Source organism: Geotrypetes seraphini, chromosome 14 (assembly GCF_902459505.1).
Source record: "Geotrypetes seraphini chromosome 14, aGeoSer1.1, whole genome shotgun sequence".
Lineage (NCBI taxonomy): Eukaryota > Metazoa > Chordata > Amphibia > Gymnophiona > Dermophiidae > Geotrypetes > Geotrypetes seraphini.
Genome location: NC_047097.1, coordinates 75,580,670 through 75,602,380, shown reverse-complemented (window position 1 = coordinate 75,602,380; position 21,711 = coordinate 75,580,670). Strand labels below are relative to the sequence as shown.

Here is a 21,711-nt window from a genome sequence, read left to right as displayed (position 1 = left end):
GCAAGGCCTTCCCCATATCCTGCACAAATCTAGTGAAGGAAGAGGGCCTGCTCTCAGAGGGCTCCCCAGGGGGAGTGGTGGAACGAGACCGCAGGGCAGCCGAAAAGGAGGGGGAAGCCTCCACCAGCATGGACGACGAGGAAGCCCCGCTGAAAGAACAAGGAGGCGTCGATGAGAGCTTGTGCTTCGAAGTCCCCGGAGGGGAGGATCGCGAGGCAAGGACCGTCGAGGTCCGAGGATGGCGTCCTGGAGAACCCCGGCCCGAAGACAAGCCTCGGGAACCTGAGGCCGGGTCACCCGAGGTAGGCTCCTCCCGGATCGGGGAGTCCAACCGGACCGGCGACCTCAACAAACTCGGGTTGGACAGAGTGAGGTCCGAGGTCTTAATGGACCCGGGGACCTGCCCCTTCTCGGGGGGGGGGGGGGAGTCCAGCGGACATTTCGCAAGGCGCCTTGACCGAGGCCGGCTCGAGGGAGAAACGTGCCTCGATGGAAGAGGCGAGGAATCCGACGAGACACTCAGGCTGGTCCACCGCTCACGAGGTCAAGGCCGGAGCAAGCTTCGCCAACTCCGAGGAGATGATAGCCTTCAGCACCTCCTCAAACATCGGCAACGTGACCATATTCGGCCAGGTAGGTGCAGCAGTGCGTTCCACCAAGGGCGACCTTGAGGATGAGTATTCCCGTGTGGTGGAAGCACGCTTGGAGGGTTTAGAGGATGGTCTCGTCAAGGCCGGCAGGACTACACTCACCGCCTGGATGGCCAGAGACTCCGAGGAAGGCTTCTTTGGTAGCGGAGCTGAACCTGAAGGAGGAAGAGGGGACTTACCCGGAGCCGAAGTCTTCAAGGTCGAGGTCCCTGAGGCCTTTGAGGTCGAGGGAGACTTGCCCGGGGTCGAGGTTTTCGAGGCCGACGTCGAGACCGAGGCTGAAGCCGAGGTCGAGGCCGAGACCGGGGTCGAAGCAGGAGCGGCTTCCTTGGCGAAAAGCTCCGCAATCCTGGCCCTACGCCGCCGAAGAGCCCAAGGTTTAAGCTTGGCGCAGCGAGGACAGGAATCCATCGGGTGATCAGCACCCAGGCACAGGATACACCAGCGGTGCGGGTCAGTGATGGAGATAACCCAACCACACTGAGAGCACTTCTTAAACCCGGTGAGAGGCCGGGACATAAGGTTAGATGGCCACAGTCACTAGAGGCCAAGCAGCCACGGCGAACCGGGAGCCCCTTGTCGCCGAACCGAAAAACAAAAAAAGAAAATTAAACAAAAGAAAGCAATTAACAACATGCAACTCCCGTAGGAACAACGTGCGACTCCCGTAGGAAAACAAGAAAGCCACGGTGCTAGAAAGGCACTTAGAAATCGCAGAGAAGAGAGACTGGACTTTCTGGCTCCGTGGAAAACTAAGAACTGAAGACCACGAGGAGGGGGTGCGCCCTCTAGTGGAGCAGGAAGGCATGCATGCTTGGGCAGTACTAGCAAACTTGAGATCTTCAATCAAGTTTGCTTGAAAAACTGTCCGCAACAGGGCTCCATGGATGACGTCACCCACATGTCGAGAATATGCTGCCTGCTTGTCCTGGGATAAAAATTGTTAAAATTTTTGCCTCTTTTGCAAGTTTCTCTTCCTATTCTTTCTTAGCTGTCTTATCAATGCTTTGAATTTTAACTTTCGTAAGAATAAGTCACTCGTTGTTTAAAAATATCTAATATATTCTTGAATGCCTTTACTAAATATTTTTGTATATTTCTTTTTATAATTTTTAATCTAACTAAAAATTATAAAAAGAAATATACAAAAATATTTAGTAAAGGCATTCAAGAATATATTGAATTTTAACTTGCCAGTGCTTGGGTCTCTTCTTATTTTCTTAAATTGGATCCTTTTTCCATTCTTTGAAAGATGTTTCTTTGGCTCTAATAGTCTCTTTCACTTCACCTTTAACCACGTTTTCTCTTCTTTCCACGGAATACATCTAGTCTGGGCTTCCACCATGGTATTTTTAAATAATATCCATGCCTAGTTTACAGTCCTAACCTTTGCAACTGATCCTTTTAGCTTCTTTTGAGGAAAGGCTAAAGCGGCTAGGACCCTTCACTAGGAGAAGAGATGGCTCAGGGGAGATATGATAGAGGTCTACAAAATGTTGAGTGGAATGGAAAGTGTAGATGTGAAACACTTGTTTACTCTTTCCAAAAATACTAAGACTAGGGGATATGTGATGAAGCTACTAAGTGGTGGATTTTAAACAAACCAGAAAAAATATTTCTTCACTCAACATGTAATTAAATTGTGGAATTCATTGCCACAGAATGTGGTGAAAACAGTTAGCATAGCAGGGTTTAAAAAAGGTCTGATTAATTTCCTAAAACAAAAGTCTATACGTCATTATTGAGATGGCTTGGGGAAATCTAGAAACATAGAAAAATGAAGGCAGAAAAGGGCCACAGCCCATCAAATCTGCCCACTCCAGTGACCCTTCGCCCTGATTTTGCCAACCCACCCCCTCCTTTACATCATTAGAGATCCCACGTGAATATCCCATTTATTTTTAAAATCTGCCACGCTGTTTACCTCAATCACCTGCAGTGGGAGTTCGTTCCAATGATCGACCACCCTTTCGGTGAAGAAATACTTTCTGGAGTCACCATGAAATTTCCCTCCCCTGATTTTCAGCGGATGTCCTCTGATGGATGAGGGTCCTATAAGACGGAAGATATCCTCTTCCACCTCGATATGGCCCGTGATATATTTAAATGTCTCAATCATGCAATTTATTCAGCCTTACTTCATACGGGAGATCCTTGAGCCCCGAGACTATCCTGGTGGCCATCCGCTGTACCGACTCAATTCTCAGCACATCTTTCCGGTAATGTGGTCTCCAGAATTGAACACAATATTCCAAATGAGGTCTCACCATGGATCTGTACAGTGGCATTATGACTTCTGACTTCCTACTGACAAAACCTCTACAGATACAACCCATCATTTGCCTTGCCTTGGAGGAAGCCTTTTCCACTTGATTGGTAGTTTTCATGTCATCACTAATGATTACTCCTAAATCCCGTTCTGCCGTGGTCTCACCATTTAGCGTGTAAGTTCTACACAGATTTCTTTTACCCAAGTGCATCACTTTACATTTTTTAGCATTGAAGTTGAGCTGCCAAGTAGATGACCATTGTTCCAATAGTAGTAGGTCCTGCGTCATACTGTCAGGCAAAGTGCTTTTACCTACTATGTTTCACAGTTTGGTGGCGTCGGCGATCAATGATATTTTTCCTCTAAGCCCTTGGGTTATATCACTTATGAATATGTTGAATAGGATTGGGCCCAAGACCAAGCCTTGTGGCACTCCGCTGGTCACATCCGATGTTTTGGATGGGGTACCATTTACTATCACCCTCTGAAGTCTACCGCTCAGCCAATCCTTAACCCATGCAGTTAGTTTACCCTAATCCCAGCGATTTCAGCTTGTTCAACAATCTGCGGTGTGGGACGCTATCAAAGGCTTTGCTGAAGTCCAAATACACTAAGTCTAGGGACTCCCCGGCATCTAGTTGCCTTGTTACCCAGTCGAAGAAGCTAATCAGATTTGATTGGCAGGACCTGCCCTTGGTAAATCCGTGTTGATGTGGATCACGTAGATCTTCCTCATCCAGGATTGTATCAAGTTTCTGTTTGATCAGTTTCCATGAGTTTGCTCACTATGGATGTGAGACTCACCGGTCTGTAATTCGCCGTCTCTGTCCTGCAGCCCTTTTTGTGGAGTGGAATAACGTTAGCTGTTTTTCATTCCAAGGGGACTCTTCCCGTGCTTAGGGAAAGATTGAAGAGCACTGATAATGGTTCCGCCAAGACTTCACTCAACTCTCTGAGCACCCTGGGGTGTAAGTTGTCTGGTCCCATGGCTTTGTTCACTTTGAGTCTTGAAAGTTCGCAGTAGGCGCTACTAGATGTAAACTTGAAGTCTTGAAACGGGTCTTTCTGGCTTTCCCTTGTCTGTAACTGTGGACCGGATCCCGGCGCCTCACAGGTGAAGACATTCATTTAGTAGTTCATTTAGAAGTATTTATTTAGTAGTTCGGCCTTAGTGGAATCCGATTCTGCATAATTCCCGTCCGATTGCCTGAGTCGTTCTATCCCATCCTTGTTTCTTTTCCTGTCACTAGGATTTATCCCCTTTCTTAATGTTTCGTGCTAGATTCTCCTCTAATCGTAGCTTGGCCACTCTGACTGCCTTTTTGACAACTTTAGACTTGTTGAGATAGTCATCTTTTGCCTCCTGCTTTCCTAGATGTTTGTAGGCAATAAATGCTTTTTTCTTCTCTTTAACGAGGTCCGAAATTTCAGTGCTGAACCACTGGGGTCTTTTGTTTCTCCGACTTTTGCTAACTGTTTTTATATAGCGATTTGTTGCTTCATGGAGGGTGGATTTCAGAGTTGACCACATAGTCTCCACGTTGTCAGTTTGTGCTTGGTTTTGCAGCTTCCGATGAACAAAATCTCCCATGCGTTTGAAGTCTGTGCCTCTAAAGCTGAGAACTCTCGTCGCTGTGTTTGATCTAGAGAAACCTCTCTTGAGGTTAAGCCATACCACATTATGGTCGCTGGAGGCCAGTGTGTCACCTACTGATACTTCTGAGACGCTGTCTCCATTGGTGAGTACCAGATCCAGTATTGCCTGGTTTCTAGTGGGCTCCAGTACCATTTGTTTGATTCGTGCGCCCTTTATGGAGGTTAATATTCTTCTGCTGCCACAGGCAGTCGCAGAGAGTGTGTTCCAATCTGCATCGGGCATGTTGAAGTCCCCTAGCAGAACTGTGTCCCCATGCAAACTGATGTTTTCTATATCTTCGATCAGTTCTATGTCTTTGTCTTCCTGCTGTCTTGGAGGTCTATATACCACACTAAGGTATAGGCATTTTTCGTTCCCTCTGGCCAGGTTCACCCAGAGGGATTCTCCGGAGTATCTAACATCTGTGATTCTGGTAGTTTTGATGTTTTCTTTAGTGTACAGTGCTACCCCTCCTCCTAACTTGCCCTCTCTGTCACGACGAAGCAGGTTGTAGCCCGGTATAACCATATCCCACCCGTGCGAGTCCGTGAACCAGGACTCGGATACTGCCACCACGTCTAGGTCTGCGTTCCTTATTTCAGTCTCCAATTTCAAAATTTTGTTGCCCAAACTGTGTGCATTAACATACATAGCCTTCCATACCTTATTGTTGTTAGGTTCCTGTGAAGAGATTCCCTTCTGATTTAGTGTGACTCCCAGTTTATCGTGTATAGTATGGGTACTTACCTACTGCTTATTCCAAGGATAATCATCATAAAATCTAATTTACTCCTTGGAATATTCTTGTGACCTGAGTTAGCCACTATTGGAAACAGGATACTGGGCTTGATAGACCTTCGGTTTATCCCAGTATGGCAAATCTTATGTGCTTTTGTAGATACTGTGGTTTATGTCCATGGTGCTACACATCTCTTGCAACTGTTCTAACTAGGAGAGTTTGGACTCTCCCTGAAAGCCTGAATACAGATTTCAGCTTGCAAGAACACTGTATCTCACAATTCAAATCAGGCCTCAAAACTTTCCTGTTCCAAGATGCATTTAATATCTAAAGCATTTATTATTTATTATTAATGGGTGGGATGGATGGGGAGGGATTCTTTTATGCTTTGATGATTATAAGTAAGAATGTCAAGTGATTTGTAAAATTTATTTTTGATTGAATATTACACACTTGTTGTAAGATATGAAAACGAATAAAGATTAAAAAAATAAAGCATTTCTTTAATCTGTGATTCATTCTTGCCAGGCTTTTCGCAGCCTCCCCTTTTATTTTTTTCCTTAAGGTTTCCTTCCCACCCTTTTGTTTTGTTCCTTCCCCCATCCTTGAAATTATATGATGTATCCTTTTACCACCATTCCTTTTGTCACCCAATGATACTTATTAGTGAGTTATTGTTGTCTGTCCTCCCCTTTTTGTTTTATTATTTTTTATGTGTTATTATGCCTGAAACATTTGCATAAATGTATTCATTTTAGGCGGTATATCAAATATATTAAACCTGAAACTTGATATTGTTTGGCACTTATCCTCTCCAGAAATCTTACCATCAGTATAGCTGCACAGCCGCTGAATTTGCTTGTTTAGAAATGTCAGAGTCAGATTGAGCAGTTGCTCTGAGAACTGTTTACTCTGAGTCTCTAAGTCACTCTCTTTGATGGCTCTACACAGCAAGTCCAGAGCAACTCTCAGTTCCTCCACATCTGGAAAAGAATTACAAGTGAAAAGCAAATCATTAAACAAAAGTAACCTGTGTACCACGCCTGAAGCATATCAACAGATACACATTCCTATCAGCCCGATCTCTATGTGTATGCACATACTTAAAGAAGGCATGAATATTATCTACTCACTGAAGACACAGATGAACAAGTTTCAAGATCATACTGGTCTCTTTTTCATCTGAAGAGAGGGACCAATATAATCTAGAAAGCTTTGGCTACTTTTCCTATTAGTCCAATATGAAGTACGAGTTTGTAATGAATCTAGGACCACCCTAGAGCTCTGTGAATATGTTGGAGTGTGTAGGGTTTCAGAGATTATGAGGATGACGAAGAAGGATCTATGCGAGAATGATGGTGGTAGGAGCTCTGAGTCCAAAACTCCTCTGCTACAGGCTCCATAACAGGGAATGCCTCGAGCACTTGCAATATCATTCCCACTAGCTGCTCCCTCTAGAAGGGGCAAAGAGGATATTTTGGTAAATTTCAGAAGATTTGGGGACCATTAACAGATTTTTGTAATGAGTAATAACGTTTTCCCAAAGTAAGATATTTGACATGGAGGGGTGTGGGTGGGTAATACATATTAAATCCTATAATGTATAAGAGTATTTAACTGTTTTTGATGTATTGGGAATGGAACTTTTGTAAGGGGAGGGAGGGGCTGAGAAGGTTTTCTAACTTGATATCAATTGTTTAGATACTAGGAATAGTTCATAATATTCAAAATATTATAGAATATAGGTATTGGCTGAAAAGTTATATTTTTAATGATATATGAAAGTTAATCAAGTGTATATTTATAAGTTCGAATGATTTTTCTTATACACTTGTTGTAATATGTAAAAATGAATAAAGAATTAAAAAAAAAAAAAAAAAAAAAAAGAAGGGGCAAACAGCCATGGGGGATGATCTCCTTCAGTCTCCGAGAGCTCCCTTTAAAGGATGACCCTTTTCCCATATCACTGGGTGTACACCATTAGCTTACACTTACATACCTGGACACAACTGAGTGGATTTCAGAGGCCTCAGCTATACTAAGGAGAAATTATATCAGTACCTGCTAATTTTCTTTCTTTTAGTCCCTTCAGACAGGCATAGAAACGGATGGGTTTATGCTCCTCTGCCAGCAGGTGGAGACTGACACTAACTGACAATCCAACCTGATCAGCTTCTTTGACTGGGTGACGAGGAAGCTGGATGTTGGGGAGTCCCTGGACATCATATACCTGGACTTCAGTAAAGCATTCGATAGCGTACCACACCGCAGGTTGCTGAGCAAGATGAGTTCTATAGGATTGGGCGACACATTGACAAAATGGGTTGGGAACTGGCTTGGAGGTAGGCTTCAGAGGGTAGTGGTGAACGGCACCCCCTCCGAAATGACAGAGGTAATCAGTGGAGTGCCGCAGGGCTCGGTCCTGGGCCCGATCCTATTCAACATCTTTATAAGAGATTTGGCAGAAGGGCTGCGAGCTAAAATAACATTATTCGCCGATGACGCCAAACTAAGCAATGTAGTGGGCAAAAGCACGACAGACATAAATTCAATGTCTGACAACATGATGCACGACCTACTCCTACTGGAGCGCTGGTCTAGGTCCTGGCAACTCAGCTTCAATGCCAAAAAATGCAAAGTTATGCACTTGGGCAGCCAAAATCCATGCAAGACTTACACCCTTAATGGCGAGATCCTAACAAGAACTGAAGCAGAACGAGACTTAGGGGTGATCGTCAGTGAGAAAATGAAGACTGCCAATCAAGTGCAGCAAGCTTCATCCAAGGCAAGGCAAATCATAGGTTGCATATGCAGGAGTTTCATCAGCCGTAAGCCTGAAGTCATTATGCCATTGTATAGATCCATGGTGAGGCCCCCATACTGTGTGCAATTCTGGAGGCCGCATTACTGTAAGGATGTGCTGAGACTGGAGTCAGTCCAGAGAATGGCCACCCGGATGGTCTCAGGACTCAAGGATCTCCCATACGAGGAACGGCTGGATAAGTTGCAGCTATACTCTCTCGAGGAACGCAGAGAGAGGGGTGACATGATCGAGACATTCAAGTATCTCACGGGCCGCATCGAGGCAGAATAAGATATCTTCTTTTTCAAGGGTCCCGCGGCAACAAGGGGGCATCCGTGGAAAATCAGGGGCGGGAAACTGCACGGGGACACCAGGAAATTCTTTTTCACTGAAAGGGTGGTTGATCGCTGGAATAGTCTTCCACTTCAGGTTATTGAGGCCAGCAGCATGCCTGATTTTAAGGCCAAATGGGATAGACACGTGGGATCTATTCACAGAGAAAGGTAGGGGAGGGTCATTGGGGTGGGCAGACTAGAAGGGCCGTGGCCCTTATCTGCCGTCTATTTCTATTGTTCTATATCAGTACAAGTGAGCTGTGCATTCCCTCTTACAATCAGTCTTAACAAATAACCAAGCAGAAATAAAGAAGGCTTATTCCAGAACATACAACTCCACATTCACAGGGAGAAGACAGAAGCCCAGTTCAAATGGACCAGGAAAACACTGTTGGATACTAATTAGAACAAGAACCTCGATAGCATTTCTTGGGATTATCTCTTCTGGGTCCTGCGCCGGGGTGGATTTCAGGGCGAATTTCTGGCCTGGGCATCCGCTCTATACCAGAACCCCAGGGCGCGCTTAATGATAAATGGGGGCTTAACTGAAGACTTCGGACTACAGAGAGGTACGAGACAGGGGTGCCCTCTTTCCCCGCTCCTCTTTCTTTTGGTGATCGAACCCCTTGCGGCGAAAATTCGGCAGGATGAGACCATTCAGGGAATCATGGTACGGGGACAGGAATGTAAAATCAGCTTGTTTGCTGATGACATCTTACTTTATGTGGATCAGGTCCCCTTGCATTTGCCCAGAGCTCTGGAGGTGATACGAGCTTTTGGTGCATTATCGGGCTTACAAGTTAATTGTAGTAAATCGGAACTACTGTTATTGGCCGGGGGCCGGGCGGAGCCCTGGCATGCGGTGTTACCTATTGCACCCACGACTAAACCGATGAGATATCTTGGAATATACCTCAGCACTGATCTACCTACACTTTACAACGCAAACATCCGCCGACCACTTGAGGCTATTGCAAAACTATGCCAGGCTTGGCAGGACCTACCGCTGGGGGTTTTGGGTCGGGTGGCATTGGTAAAAATGGTTCTAGTACCGAAACTCTTGTATCCTTTACAGACCATGCCGCTCTGGCTTACCAGAAGGGACGAACTTGTTTTCAAATCCACTATCTCCCGTTTCATTTGGAGGTCCCGCACTCCTCGGATAGCGATGTCCAAACTCATCTTGGATAAATCTTTGGGGGGACTCAATGTCCCGGATATTCGGCTTTATAACGTTGCTTCTCTTCTCCGCTGGATCCACGAGGGCTACACAGAGTGCCCCCGTTACTCCCCTCGGGGATGGATGGCGGGCTGGAGTGCCCCTTTTCAATTTATGAATCTAATACACCGACAAGAAGATCCTGGGAGGCGATACATCGTTTGACTCCGTTTTCTGCGTCCGCTTAGGCTGGCGTGGCGTTGGTGGAGGCGAAGACAGCAACTGCCTCCGGACACATCTCCTTTCATGCGTCTAGAGGGCAACCCCAGGTTTTCACCGGGCAGGGGTAGATCTGTCTTTCAGCAATGGGCGGCCCGAGGTTGTATGATGATGGAAAACCTACTTGATTTGTCTCCTACTGGATTCCCCTCCTTTCAGCAGATACGGGACGTGTGGGGCCTCCCTTCGTGCTATTTGTTTTCTTACTTTCAGGTACGTCACTACTGGGAGACGGAACGTAGAGGAGCTGCTGGGGCCTGGGACAAGGGCCCTCTGGATATCCTTTTTTCGGCCACCCAGCCCGCAACAAACTCCCTTGCGCACTGGTACCGCATCCTTAAGTCCTCTCTCGCTATATCGGTACTCTCACCGGTGCGCACCTCCTGGGCGCGGGATTTGGGGCAGGATATTTCTGAATCGCAATTCGCGGCCTGCTTTGCCACCTTATACTCCTACACTAAATCTGCAGACTTCCAAGAACTCCAGTATAAGATCCTTCACCGGGCCTATTTCACGGCGCAGAGGGGGGCACGCATGGGACTCTGGGATAGCGGTTCCTGTATTAAGTGCAAGAGCCGCGTCGGAACCTATATCCATTCCTTTTTGGAGTGCCCTCGGCTGAGTGTGTGGCGGGAAGCCCTCCCCTTATTGGAACAAGCGGTGCAACGTACTGCAGAATGGGACTATGGGTTCTTGCTCCTGGGTCTGCAGACCTCCCTCCAGGATCAGGGTTTCACCACACCTCAATGCAGATTTTTTTACAACGCTATTCTAGTAGTGAAGAAATTGATATTGACTTATTGGATGTCCAAGGAACTCCCTCCGATACCGCACTGGAGGAGTCGCCTTCGGGAGGTGGCTCAGTTTGAAATTCGAACCTATGCTAGAACACCGAGCATGCTTAAGCAGCACTACGTTGGCTTATGGGAGAGACTCCGGGACCTGATGCCGTCACATGACCGGGAGGGGGAGCAGGGAACACCTTAGATCAGTTTTTATCTTATGAATCCCCGGCTAGCCCCCTGATGCGCAACCTAAATGATCTTTTCTGATCTTTTCTATTCTTTATCGTACTCTGGTGCCTTAGGGATGGGGGGGGGAGGGAGGGAGATGCTCGGGGATATGAGTGAAAGGTCTGTATGGGGTGGATGTTGCAGTGTGCGAATGGTATTGTGAGTCCTGTGTGGTTTTTGGGGGGTTCTTTCTATGGTACAAAAAGGTGGGAGATCACTGTTCCTGACGGGCGGCCTACCTTTATAGATGTACTTAACCGCTTTTGCCCCTGTTACTCTCCTTGTTTTTACTCCACTTCTGTATATTCTATCTGAGCGGGGGAAACCTTGGGGAGGTGTTGCTTTTGTTTCTGCTTTCCATTTGTAATGGACCGACTTTTGTCTTTCTGACGTTTACTGTTATGCCCTGTTGGGAGGTGTATTTTTCACTGTTAATAAAAATACGTTTAAAAAAAAAAAAGAACAAGAACCTTCCCCAAAACGTCCCACAGTTCGCCAGTTAAACCACACGAACCAAAAGCCGCTGCCTTTGTAACGCCACAATAACCAACACCCGCCCAAAAAAATGTCAGAGAAAGGGCGGGACCGCTGGAAGAGGAAGCAGCGCAGACGCAGGGCTCACAGAAGCGCCGGGACCGCCAAGAGGAAGCAGCAGGACAACGGTAGGAGTTTCTACATGATGGGGGGGGGTCAGGAGGCTGTGGGGGTGCGAGCGGTCCTTCAGGATGGGGGTGCGGGTGGGAGTGTGTGTGAGCGGTCCTTCGGGGTGGGGGTGCGGGTGCGAATGCGTGCGAGCAGTCCTTCGGGGTGGGGGTGCGAGCGGTCCTGCGGGAGGGGTGAATCGGATGTCGGGGGGGGCATCAGGCTTTCAGGGTGGGGACAGGACTTCAAGGGGGAGAGGAGAGTCGGGGCGGGCGAAAGGAGAGTCGGGCGGCGACGGGAGAGTCGGTGCGGCATGCGCGGTATACGGGTGTGCGCGGTATATAAAAATTTATTTACATAAATTACAGTTTCCCGCGCGCTATACCCGTGTGCGCGTTTTACACGGGTGCGCGGTATATGAGTGAAAATACGGTAGTTTGAAACCAAAGTAGGATCTCTATTTGGCTTAGGCAAAACAATAGTTAATGATTCTGCCATAGTACCTGTAATACAACCCTTAGTAAGTTGTGACTGATATAAATTTAACAAATGAGGTAAAAGAAGAATTTGGAATGCTTTAGAAAATTTTACTGTAAAACCATCACCACCTGGAGCGGAACCAACTCTAAGAGATTTCAACGCTGTTTCTAATTCTTTTAGAGATATCGGCATTTCTAAACTTCTTTTTATATGAACCGGAACCTTAGGTCCAATAATTAAATTTAAAAATTCTAATCCATCCTTTTCCCTGTCCACATAAGGCTCGGAAGAATACAGATCTTTATAAAAAGTTAGAAACTGATTTAATATTTTCTCAATCTGATTTTGTATAACTCCTTTATCATTCTTAATTGCCATAATGTTATTCCTTCTTTTTTTAGCTTTAAGATAACTTGCCAATAGTCTTCCCGCCTTATTAGAATTTCCATAATACAATGTTTGTTTGGAGAAAATATCTTTCCTAATTAATTTTGAAGATAGTTCATTATATTTACCTTTTAAAAGATCCTGCAACGTATTATATTTCCATTTGTTAATCGATTTAGATTCCAAAATTTTCATTTTTTTTTCCAATTCTGAAAATTGTTTTTTAAATTGTTTTCTAATATAAGCAGAATAAGAAATGATAGAGCCTCTCATGGTAGCCTTAAAGACATCCCATAAATTTTCCATAGAACTATCCTCTAATAAATTAAACAGAAAAAATTCACTAATTTGCGATTTACAATCCTCAATAAATTTTGTATCTGCAAGCATTGTATTATCAGGTTTATTCATTTTAAATCTTTCATCAAGTGTACAAAAATTGCAACACAATAACATAGATTTAACCACTTGTACATCTTATCATTATAACTTATAGTTGTAAATATAACCCTCCCTCTCCCATCCTGAAATCCTTTTAGTAATTTTTATTTTTCATATAATAAAAACCCTCCCCCCACCCCACCCTTATCTTACATATTAAATATAGAAATATTAGGAAAATGGCATCAATCATGACAAAAGGACGTTAATGGTTCCCAAATTTTAATGAAGTTTTTATAATTTCCATTTTGCACCGCTATTGATCTTTCCATTCTGTATATGTGGCAAACTGAATTCCACCAAAATTTAAAATTGAGCCTACTATGGTCTTTCCAGTTATTAGTAATATGTTGAATGGCTACTCCGGTCAAAATCAATAAAAGTTATGACTCTTTTTTCTCATAGACATACCAAAAAGTACAGTATCATAAGTTAATGCTACGTGATTTTCCAATAAACAATTTACTTGATCCCAGATTGAGTTCCAAAAGGCTAAGTTATGGGGACAATAGAACAAAAGACACGTCTGATAAAAGGGATGGAAAACCTTCCATATGCTGAGAGATTGGAGAAACTGGGTCTCTTTTCCCTGGAGAAGAGGAGACTTAGAGGGGATATGATAGAGACTTATAAGATCATGAAGGGCTTAGAGAGAGTAGAGAAGGAAAGGTGCTTTAAACTGTCAAATAATAAAAGAACAAGAGGGCATCCGGAAAAGTTGAAAGGGGACAGATTCAAAACAAATGCTAGGAAGTTCTTCTTTACCCAACGTGTGGTGGACACCTGGAATGCGCTTTCAGAGAACGTAATAAGGCAGAGTACGGTACTGGGGTTTAAGAAAGGATTGGACAGTTTCCTGCTGGAAAAGGGGATAGAAGGGTATAAATAGAGGATTACTGCACAGGTCCTGGACCTGTTGGGCTGCCGCGTGAGCGGACTGCTGGGCATGATGGACCTAAGGTCTGACTCAGCAGAGGCATTGCTTATGTTCTTATGTTATGTTCTTACATAGAAAGGAGACACTGGGGGCACTAAGGACGTAGGAAGGGGTACTAAGGACATGGGAAGGAGGCACTAGGGGCACTAAGGACATAGGAAGGGGCACTAAGGAGCACTGGGGCACCAAGGACACAGTACGGAGGCACTGGGGCACTGTGGGCATTATGGACACAGGAAGGAGGTATTGGGGGCACTAAGGACGTAGGAAGGGGTACTAAGAACATGGGAAGGAGGCACTAGGGACATTAAGAACATAGGAAGGGGCACAAAGGACATAGGAAGGAGGCACTGAGGGCACTAAGGACATAGGGAGAGACACAGACAGAAAAAATGACAGACAGACAGGCAGCGTCCAAGGACAAAGAAAAAAAAAACCAGACAGACAGACATCTACTTTAGTACCCGTTAATGTAACGGGCTTAAAGACTAGTATAATCTATTCTGGAAAAAGACTTATGAACCTGTGAACAAAAAGAAAAGTCTTGTTCATTAAAATGAAGAATACGCCAAATATCTTTTAAACCACATGAATGAGCCAAATTATCTAACCATAAAGATTTTATATTTTTACATGGCTTTTTATCTAATAATGGATCCATAACAGCGTTAAAATCTCCAGCCACAACTAATTTAGAAGCAGCCAGTGGGAGCAACAATCTCTGTAATGTTTTAAAAAATTCCTGTTGATTCGAATTAGGGGCATACACATTAAACAAAGTCAAAGTAGTATTTCCCATACTCATTTCTACGTGTACCCATCTGCCTTGAGGATCTGAACTTACCAAATGAAAAGTGGCATTACATTTTTTATTAATAAGTATAGCCACAACTGCTTTTTTCCCAACGGCAGGAGCATAAAAACAATGCTTCACCCTTCCAATTTCTTAGATTCTGTCAAATTAAGAGGAAGCAGTGTAGACGCAGGGCTAAGAGAAGGGGCAGGACCGCCGGCAGAGGAAGCAGCAGGACGACGGTAGGAAACTTCTACATGATGGGGGGGAGGTGGGGAGGCTGTGGGGGTGCGAGCGGTCCTTCGGGGTGGGGGTGCGGGTGCGTGTTCCAGCGCGAGCGGTCCTTCAGGGTGCGGGTGCGAGCGGTCCTGCATGGGGGGGGGGGGTGAATCGGACGTCGGGGGGGAACTATGTAAAAAAAAAGGGGATAACGCGCTCACGCATATAACACGCATGGTTATACACGGTTTGTAAAATCGTGTATAACGTGCGCGTTATATGCGTGAAAATACGGTACATTGGAGGGGTGATTCGATTCCATTAGTGAGTCGAGAATGGTTAGGTATGGCTGGAAATAGGTCGGTTGAGCAATAAGTATATCAGAGATTCAACAAGGCGGGGAGGAGTCAGAGAAATTTGTCAAAGAGATAGGTTTTGATTGATTGCCAGGTACCTGTGAACTGGGTTGGCCACTGTTGGAAGCAGAATTCTGGGCTTGAAGGACTTTCAGTCTGTCCCAGTATGGTAATTCTTATACTGTATGGGTAACAAGGTATAAGTGATGGGAGGGTGGAGGAATTAAGACAGCAAATGGGAGACGGAGGAATTCATACATGGGGAAGAAAGGACAGCCTATCAATGATGGGAAGAGACACAATATGATTGACAGAGGTTGTGTGTGCCATATGGAATTGCAATTTAGGAACCTACTTGTTAAGAATCTGTGCGATTGGTCTGTAGAAGAGGTAACCACAACATCACCGGCAGGAAGGGAAAAGAGATTCTCTTTACTCTTTAAGAAGAAATCAACCATGTCCAGCTGATGATTCTCTAAACCTGCCTAAGAGAGCAAAAAAATCTGTATTAAGCCCTTTCCTGTTTCTACAGAAGTTCCCATTACTACTTTACAAATTTGATATTATTAGAGAAGTGCTTATATTTATAAGTTTGTTTAAGCAGCTACTCTTAATCCTTAGTACTAGTGAGTAAAGGCCTTGTCCTTCCTTATGGGATAACCAGACTCAAGTGTGCCAAGAAACCCAGCACAAGCTGAAAGGGACTGCCCAAGATCCCTCTCCCTCCCAGATACCACGCTAAAGAGCTAAGCCTTGTTTATAGGAAAACCATAAGACTAGTAACTCAATCACTTACTGAAACACCACTAGGGCAACTGTATAGGAAGGAAGAAGCTTAGTATCTGCTTACTCATTCCATCAACACAGTGACTCTTCTTTCACAGCTATAAACTGGAACATGTGTTACAGTGCAGCGCTTGGCATTTGTTCAGAGCTTTAGCACATTAGTACACCTCAGCAGGATTTTCATCTCTCTGCTTGAAAATGCAATGCAAGTATCATTAAAAGTGTCAGTTAGAAACTATGTGTCTTCACACATTTGGAATACATACTTTAAGCTGCAGCTTCCCTTGTCTTTCATCTGAAGTGCAACAGCAGAGGCCATCACTGGGACTCTCCCCTGAGGAACAGCATCTCTGGCACTGCAACACAGCTGCGGACAAACAGCACATACACCCATTTTTATAGAAGTGTTAAGACCTTTTACCTCCAAAGCATGAATGGGAATAGAGCATCTTCCCCACTGGTTGAGGTGACACAGAGAATCCACAGTAGCAGCATTTCCATAGGTCATCAGTCTGTTCAAGAATGCATCCTGAGTGACATCAAACAGGATCACAGAGAGACCGTCTTCTAGAGGGAGGAAACCAAAAGGCTTCAGGCATTACAGTTTAAGTCATTTCACAAGGTTTCAGCTGCTTTACATGTCTTTATTCCACCCTAACATGTGACGAGAGGAGATAAATACAATGAAAATTAATTTAATTTAATTCTTATATACCGCTAATAACCGTGAGGTTTCTAAGCGGTTTACAAAAATGATGCATTAAAGATACAATAAATAAAAATAAATAAGATAGGTACTTGGAATAAGAATAAGAAAGGAAAGAAAACAAGAGCACAGATAAGACAGGCCAACGTCCACTGGTTGAATACCTTACATGTCCTGCTCCTCACAAGCTTGACAAAGAATTCAACTTTTAACTTTTTCTTGACTTGAACAAGACTCCTCCAGACAGAAAGATGGAGAATTGCATGCTACAGGGAAGAAGCCAAAAGGCCAAATGCTTTGTGCATTGAAGGGGAGTGTTAAAAGGAGGAAGAATAACATGTCGCTTGGCATGCTGGGAACAAAGAGATCTAGTTGAAATATAAGAGAAAAGCTTATTAAACTGGTAATCAGGCATGTCTTATGTTCAATGATATGAAAAGGTTTTAGCCCCTCCTGATTGCCCACAATATTGCATCCATATGTTACATGAGTGATTTCTGATCTTTAAACAAAATGTAACGTTAAACACCAGTCGATGGAATCTAACAATAACAACATTAGACAAAGGGAACCCAAGTAAACATACAACATAGCTGTTAAATGATTACTTCATTTATTTAAGGAACAAAGTCACCCATGTGAAAAACTAACTAAGCCCTAAACTTAATAACTGGTTGTACCACCCGAGCAATAATTATCATCAAATGTTTTCTACAATTTGATAAGTCTTTTACATTACTGTTGAAGAATCTTAGCCCAGACTCTCTGCAAAACTTTTCATTCAAAGGCATTTGTTGGTTTTCAAGCATTAACTGCTTGCTTCAGGGCAATGGCATACTTAGTATATTTGACACCGAGGGCCAATCATTTTTTAACACTCCTCTCCTCTATATACCAAAAATTATTTTTGGAATAATCCATGAGTCACCCAACAAGGGTGCACCTAGAAAAAGGCAATGAGCACTAAAACATCAATAAAACTAAACAAGCCAGATTCACCTTCCAGAACCTCCCTCCCACATTTTCCATATGTACCAAGACAGCAGGTTCCACCCCAGCACTGTCTAAAATCTTATCCAGGTAACACATGAGGTCTGCCACCCTCACACCAGGCAGGCAAATGACCAAGTGATTAGAGAATGACATACGGTGGGGGGAGAAAAGTGCTCACTGCAGGCACGGGGACAAGGCCATCCACCGCCCCGTGGAGCAGTGAATGGCCTTGTCCCCGCAGTTAAGGGAGGGAAGGCGCGCAGTCACTGATTGCACACGGCCAAATCTATCTCCCTCCCTCCCTCCCCGGTTGCATCAGAGGAGAAGCTTCCACCCACACACATGCAACTGCAGGCAGGCAGGCTTCGCCGGCTTCAGTAAGTTTTTTACGAAAGCACCGTGAAGGGGAAGGAAGGAGATAGATTTGGCTGTAGGTAGGTAGGTAGGGAGGGAGAGGGCTGTGCACAATCGGTGACCGCTTGCCTTCCCTCCCTTAAGTTTCAATTCTTTAATAATGTGCACGAAGGTAAGGGGGAGGGAGGGAGATTCTCGGGCCGCTGAAGGGCGGTGAGGTGGCGAGAAAGCAGGGTGGATGCTGCGGGGACAGGGCGGTGAAAGGGATGGCGGGGAGAGGCGGTGAAGGGGACAGTGGTCTGGTGACGGGGACAGATTTTTTCCCCTTGTCATTCTCTACAAGCGATCTTCACATCCACTAGCCATCTAGCTATCTACATGCCTAATGATCGAATATCCAACTACAACGGCAGTCCTAATCCTTCCCTCCTGGGCAGAAACCCCTGAAGACATATCCTCAGTGCGAAAAGATATTGCAACTCCTGGAGAGCAGGTCCTGGCTATAGGATCACTTCCTGACGCACCATAATGATGTTCTCCTCCAAGGCAGCACAGAAGTTGTCAGACTGGAGGTGGCTGTGGGATTCCTGTGGGAATGTAGTCAACATCTTTAGTGACTCGAGAATGAGGCTTGGAATGCACTGAGAGAGCCAACTGGAACACTTATTGGTTAAATGGTGAATACCATTCCAAAAACCATGAAAGGCTGTTGGGGTTAGGAGGAAACAGAGGACTGTGAACTAGTAAAATATAGCATCAACTCCTGTAGGTACAGGTGGGGATGGGCAGGGATTTCTGTCCCATTGCAACTCTCTACCTCCAACATGAGGCAGTATTAAAAGCCTTACTGAAATCCAAGTATAGCACATCAAGTGAGGCCCCCTCCCAAATCTTACTCTCTGGTTACCTAGTCAAATATATTGATGTACTCTAACATAATTTCCCTTTGGTTACGTCTGTGCTGGGGGGATGCTTCACTATCTCTTCCTTCAGAAGGGTCTCCATTAATCCTCCCATCATAGAACAAACTACCAGAAAGAAAAATTTAGCAATATTTATAAAAGCAAGACCTCGCACCTGTGTGAATCAAACACACTTGCTCCTCTCCTTCACAATCCACAGGGATGCAAGCTCTGTTCAAGGCACAATGTGTCACCTTTTGAGCCTCCAAATCCCATAATGTAACAGCTGAGGTTTGGTCATCAATTTTCAGCATAAAAAGTGCACTGAATGAAGTGATAGAAACGCAGTGAAATCCTGCTTTTTCTCCAAACTCCTGCAGGTTGATCTTCTTCCATATACTTCCCGCATCAAAACTCTTCCCTTGAGGGATGACTGCAGGACTAGTGTTCTGCTCTTGCCGATGTCTCATCGGAATACGTGTATTCTTTGGTAGACAGCAGGTCCATGGCATGGGTATGTTTAATGCATGGTTAGTATTGTCAGATCTCTTTGTTATTTTGTACAAAGATGACAGGCGGGCTTCCCAGGACCTATAAGAAAAAAACAAGAATCTCAATTAAAAAAAAAAAAAAAAAAACAAGAATCAAATCTGGTCTTGACATTTCATCCACTTTTCATGCCACTAATCAAAAATGGACCAACATTCCATTAACTGATAAGTCCCAAGACACCAGCCTCCATAACAGACTAGTTCCAGGACTTTACATTTTATAATAAACCAGTCTCATGCTAAATAACAAAGACAGGGCACATGCTTGAGCACTAACTGTAAACTGCTTAATTTCGATAGGCAGTATATAAATACCTAAAATAAATAAATAAAATTAATATCTTCTAAATAAAAGTGACAATCAGCCAAGAAAGTAATCAAAGGCCATCATCATGGCTAATAAGGTGCTTTATCACTAACATAGTAAATGACGGCAGATAAAGTCCTGAATGGTCCATCCAGTCTGCCCATTAGTTTACATGATTAAATTAACTTGTCTCTTCTTGTACTCAAAGGAGGAAATAGCATAGTTACTCACCATAGTGTTATCTGGGGACAGAACATAAGAAATGCTTCCACTGGGTCAGACCTGAGGTCCATCGTGCCCAGCAGTCTGCTCATGCGGCGGCCCCAACAGATCCAGGACCTGTGCAGTAGCCCTCTATCTATACCCCTCTATCCCTTTTTCCAGCAGGAAATTGTCCAATCCTTTCTTAAACTCCAGTACCGTACTCTGTCCTATTTCGCCCTCTGGAAGCGCATTCCAGGTGTCCACCACACGCTGGGTAAAGAAAAACTTCCTAGCATTCGTTTTGAATCTGTCCCCTTCCAACTTTTCAGAATGCCCTCTTGTTCTTTTATGTTTTGAAAGTTTGAAGAATCTGTCCCTCTCTACTCTCTCTATGCCCTTCATGATCTTGTAGGTCTCTATCATGTCTCCTCTGAATCTCCGCTTTTCCAGGGTGAAGAGCCCCAGTCTCTCCAATCTTTCAGTGTATGAAAGGTTTTCCATGCCTTTAATCATTCGTGTCGCTCTCCTCTGGACCCTCTCAAGTATTGCCATATCCTTCTTAAGGTACAGTGACCAATACTGAACACTGTACTCCAGGTGTGGGCGCACCATTGCCCAATACAACGGCAGGATGACTTCTTTCGTTCTGGTCGTAATATCCTTCTTAATAATACCCAACATTCTGTTTGTCTTCTTCGCGGCTGCTGCACATTGTGCCGTTGACTTCATTGTTGTGTCCACCAGTACACCCAAATCTCTTTCAAGGTTACTTCACTCTAATACTAATCCCCCCCATTTGGTAGCTGAACATCGGGTTCTTTCTCCCTATATGCATGACCTTGCATTTCCCTACATTGAAGTTCATCTGCCATTTAATTGCCCACTCCTCCAGTTTGTTCAGGTCCCTTTGTAGGTCCTCACACTCTTCCGCAGTTCTAACCCTTCTACAGAGTTTAGTGTCATCCGCAAATTTTATAACTTCACACTTTGTCCCCGTTGCCAGGTCATTAATAAATACATTGAACAGCAGCGGTAAAACTGAGTAAGAAAGCCCCATCAAAAGAACAAAGTCAATATTATTTTCAATAAATGATTCCATGCTGGGCTATGTTTCAAAAACATTAATAGTCTGAAGCCAAATTCAATCTTCCCTATACCTGTCTGTCTGGAAGGAGATGTGCATAAATGACAGACTGTGACTGGAACTGGCAAGACTGTCACCATCAATTCCCTCTGGCTGCTTCACATGGAGCTTCTCAATTGTGTACCTGCAGAGCAAGTGTTCAGGATTCTGCCTGCAAGCAAAACAAAAGTAAAAATCCATCAGAGCAGTGCTCATTTCATTATTTTTACGTTCTACATACAACTCTGAAAGCCATGGCTTTATTAAACCTAACACTTTCTTTTGCATCTGCTCTTCTCCAAAATGGGATAGGAAGCATTTGTTATAGTTAAGGATGACTTACTTTGGTTGATTCCTTTCGTCCAACAGTCCTCTCCTTAAAAATATGGCTTACCAAGGCTACAGGCTATGGAGTAGTTTGACTACATATTGCTCAATAATGTTTTAGATTGTTTGCCCACACTGTTCTAGATTAATTAACACTGTTCTAGATTATCACATTGTTAAGTTAAAATCAAATACACTTAATTATGTTGTGGTTGAGATCCCTTTGTTGTATCTGAGGCTCTCCCTTCTTGCAAACCAATGTGATATCAACAGGGAACTATGGTACAAGAGCTAATCAAAAATTTAAGGCAATTGTTAAA

At 44.3% G+C, this 21,711-nt stretch overlaps 1 protein-coding gene across 6 annotated transcripts in view; it reads right to left on the bottom strand.

Annotated features, from left to right (window-relative positions):
• Positions 1-21,711, bottom strand: part of SPG11 (SPG11 vesicle trafficking associated, spatacsin) — a 189,669-nt gene that overhangs the window by 140,141 nt on the left and 27,817 nt on the right. For 5 of the 6 annotated variants that reach the window (XR_004536914.1, XM_033919780.1, XM_033919778.1 and 2 more), the window contains 5 exons: positions 21,099-21,236; positions 19,055-19,470; positions 16,346-16,491; positions 15,494-15,623; positions 6,122-6,277 (listed from right to left, as the gene is read on the bottom strand). Coding sequence is in view for 5 of the 6 variants with exons in the window: in XM_033919780.1 (XP_033775671.1) it covers positions 6,122-6,277; positions 15,494-15,623; positions 16,346-16,491; positions 19,055-19,470; positions 21,099-21,236 (986 nt within the window). In the remaining variant the exon portion in view is untranslated. The remainder of the gene's footprint in view (positions 1-6,121; positions 6,278-15,493; positions 15,624-16,345; positions 16,492-19,054; positions 19,471-21,098; positions 21,237-21,711) is intronic. The other variant, XM_033919779.1, reaches the window with a different exon arrangement.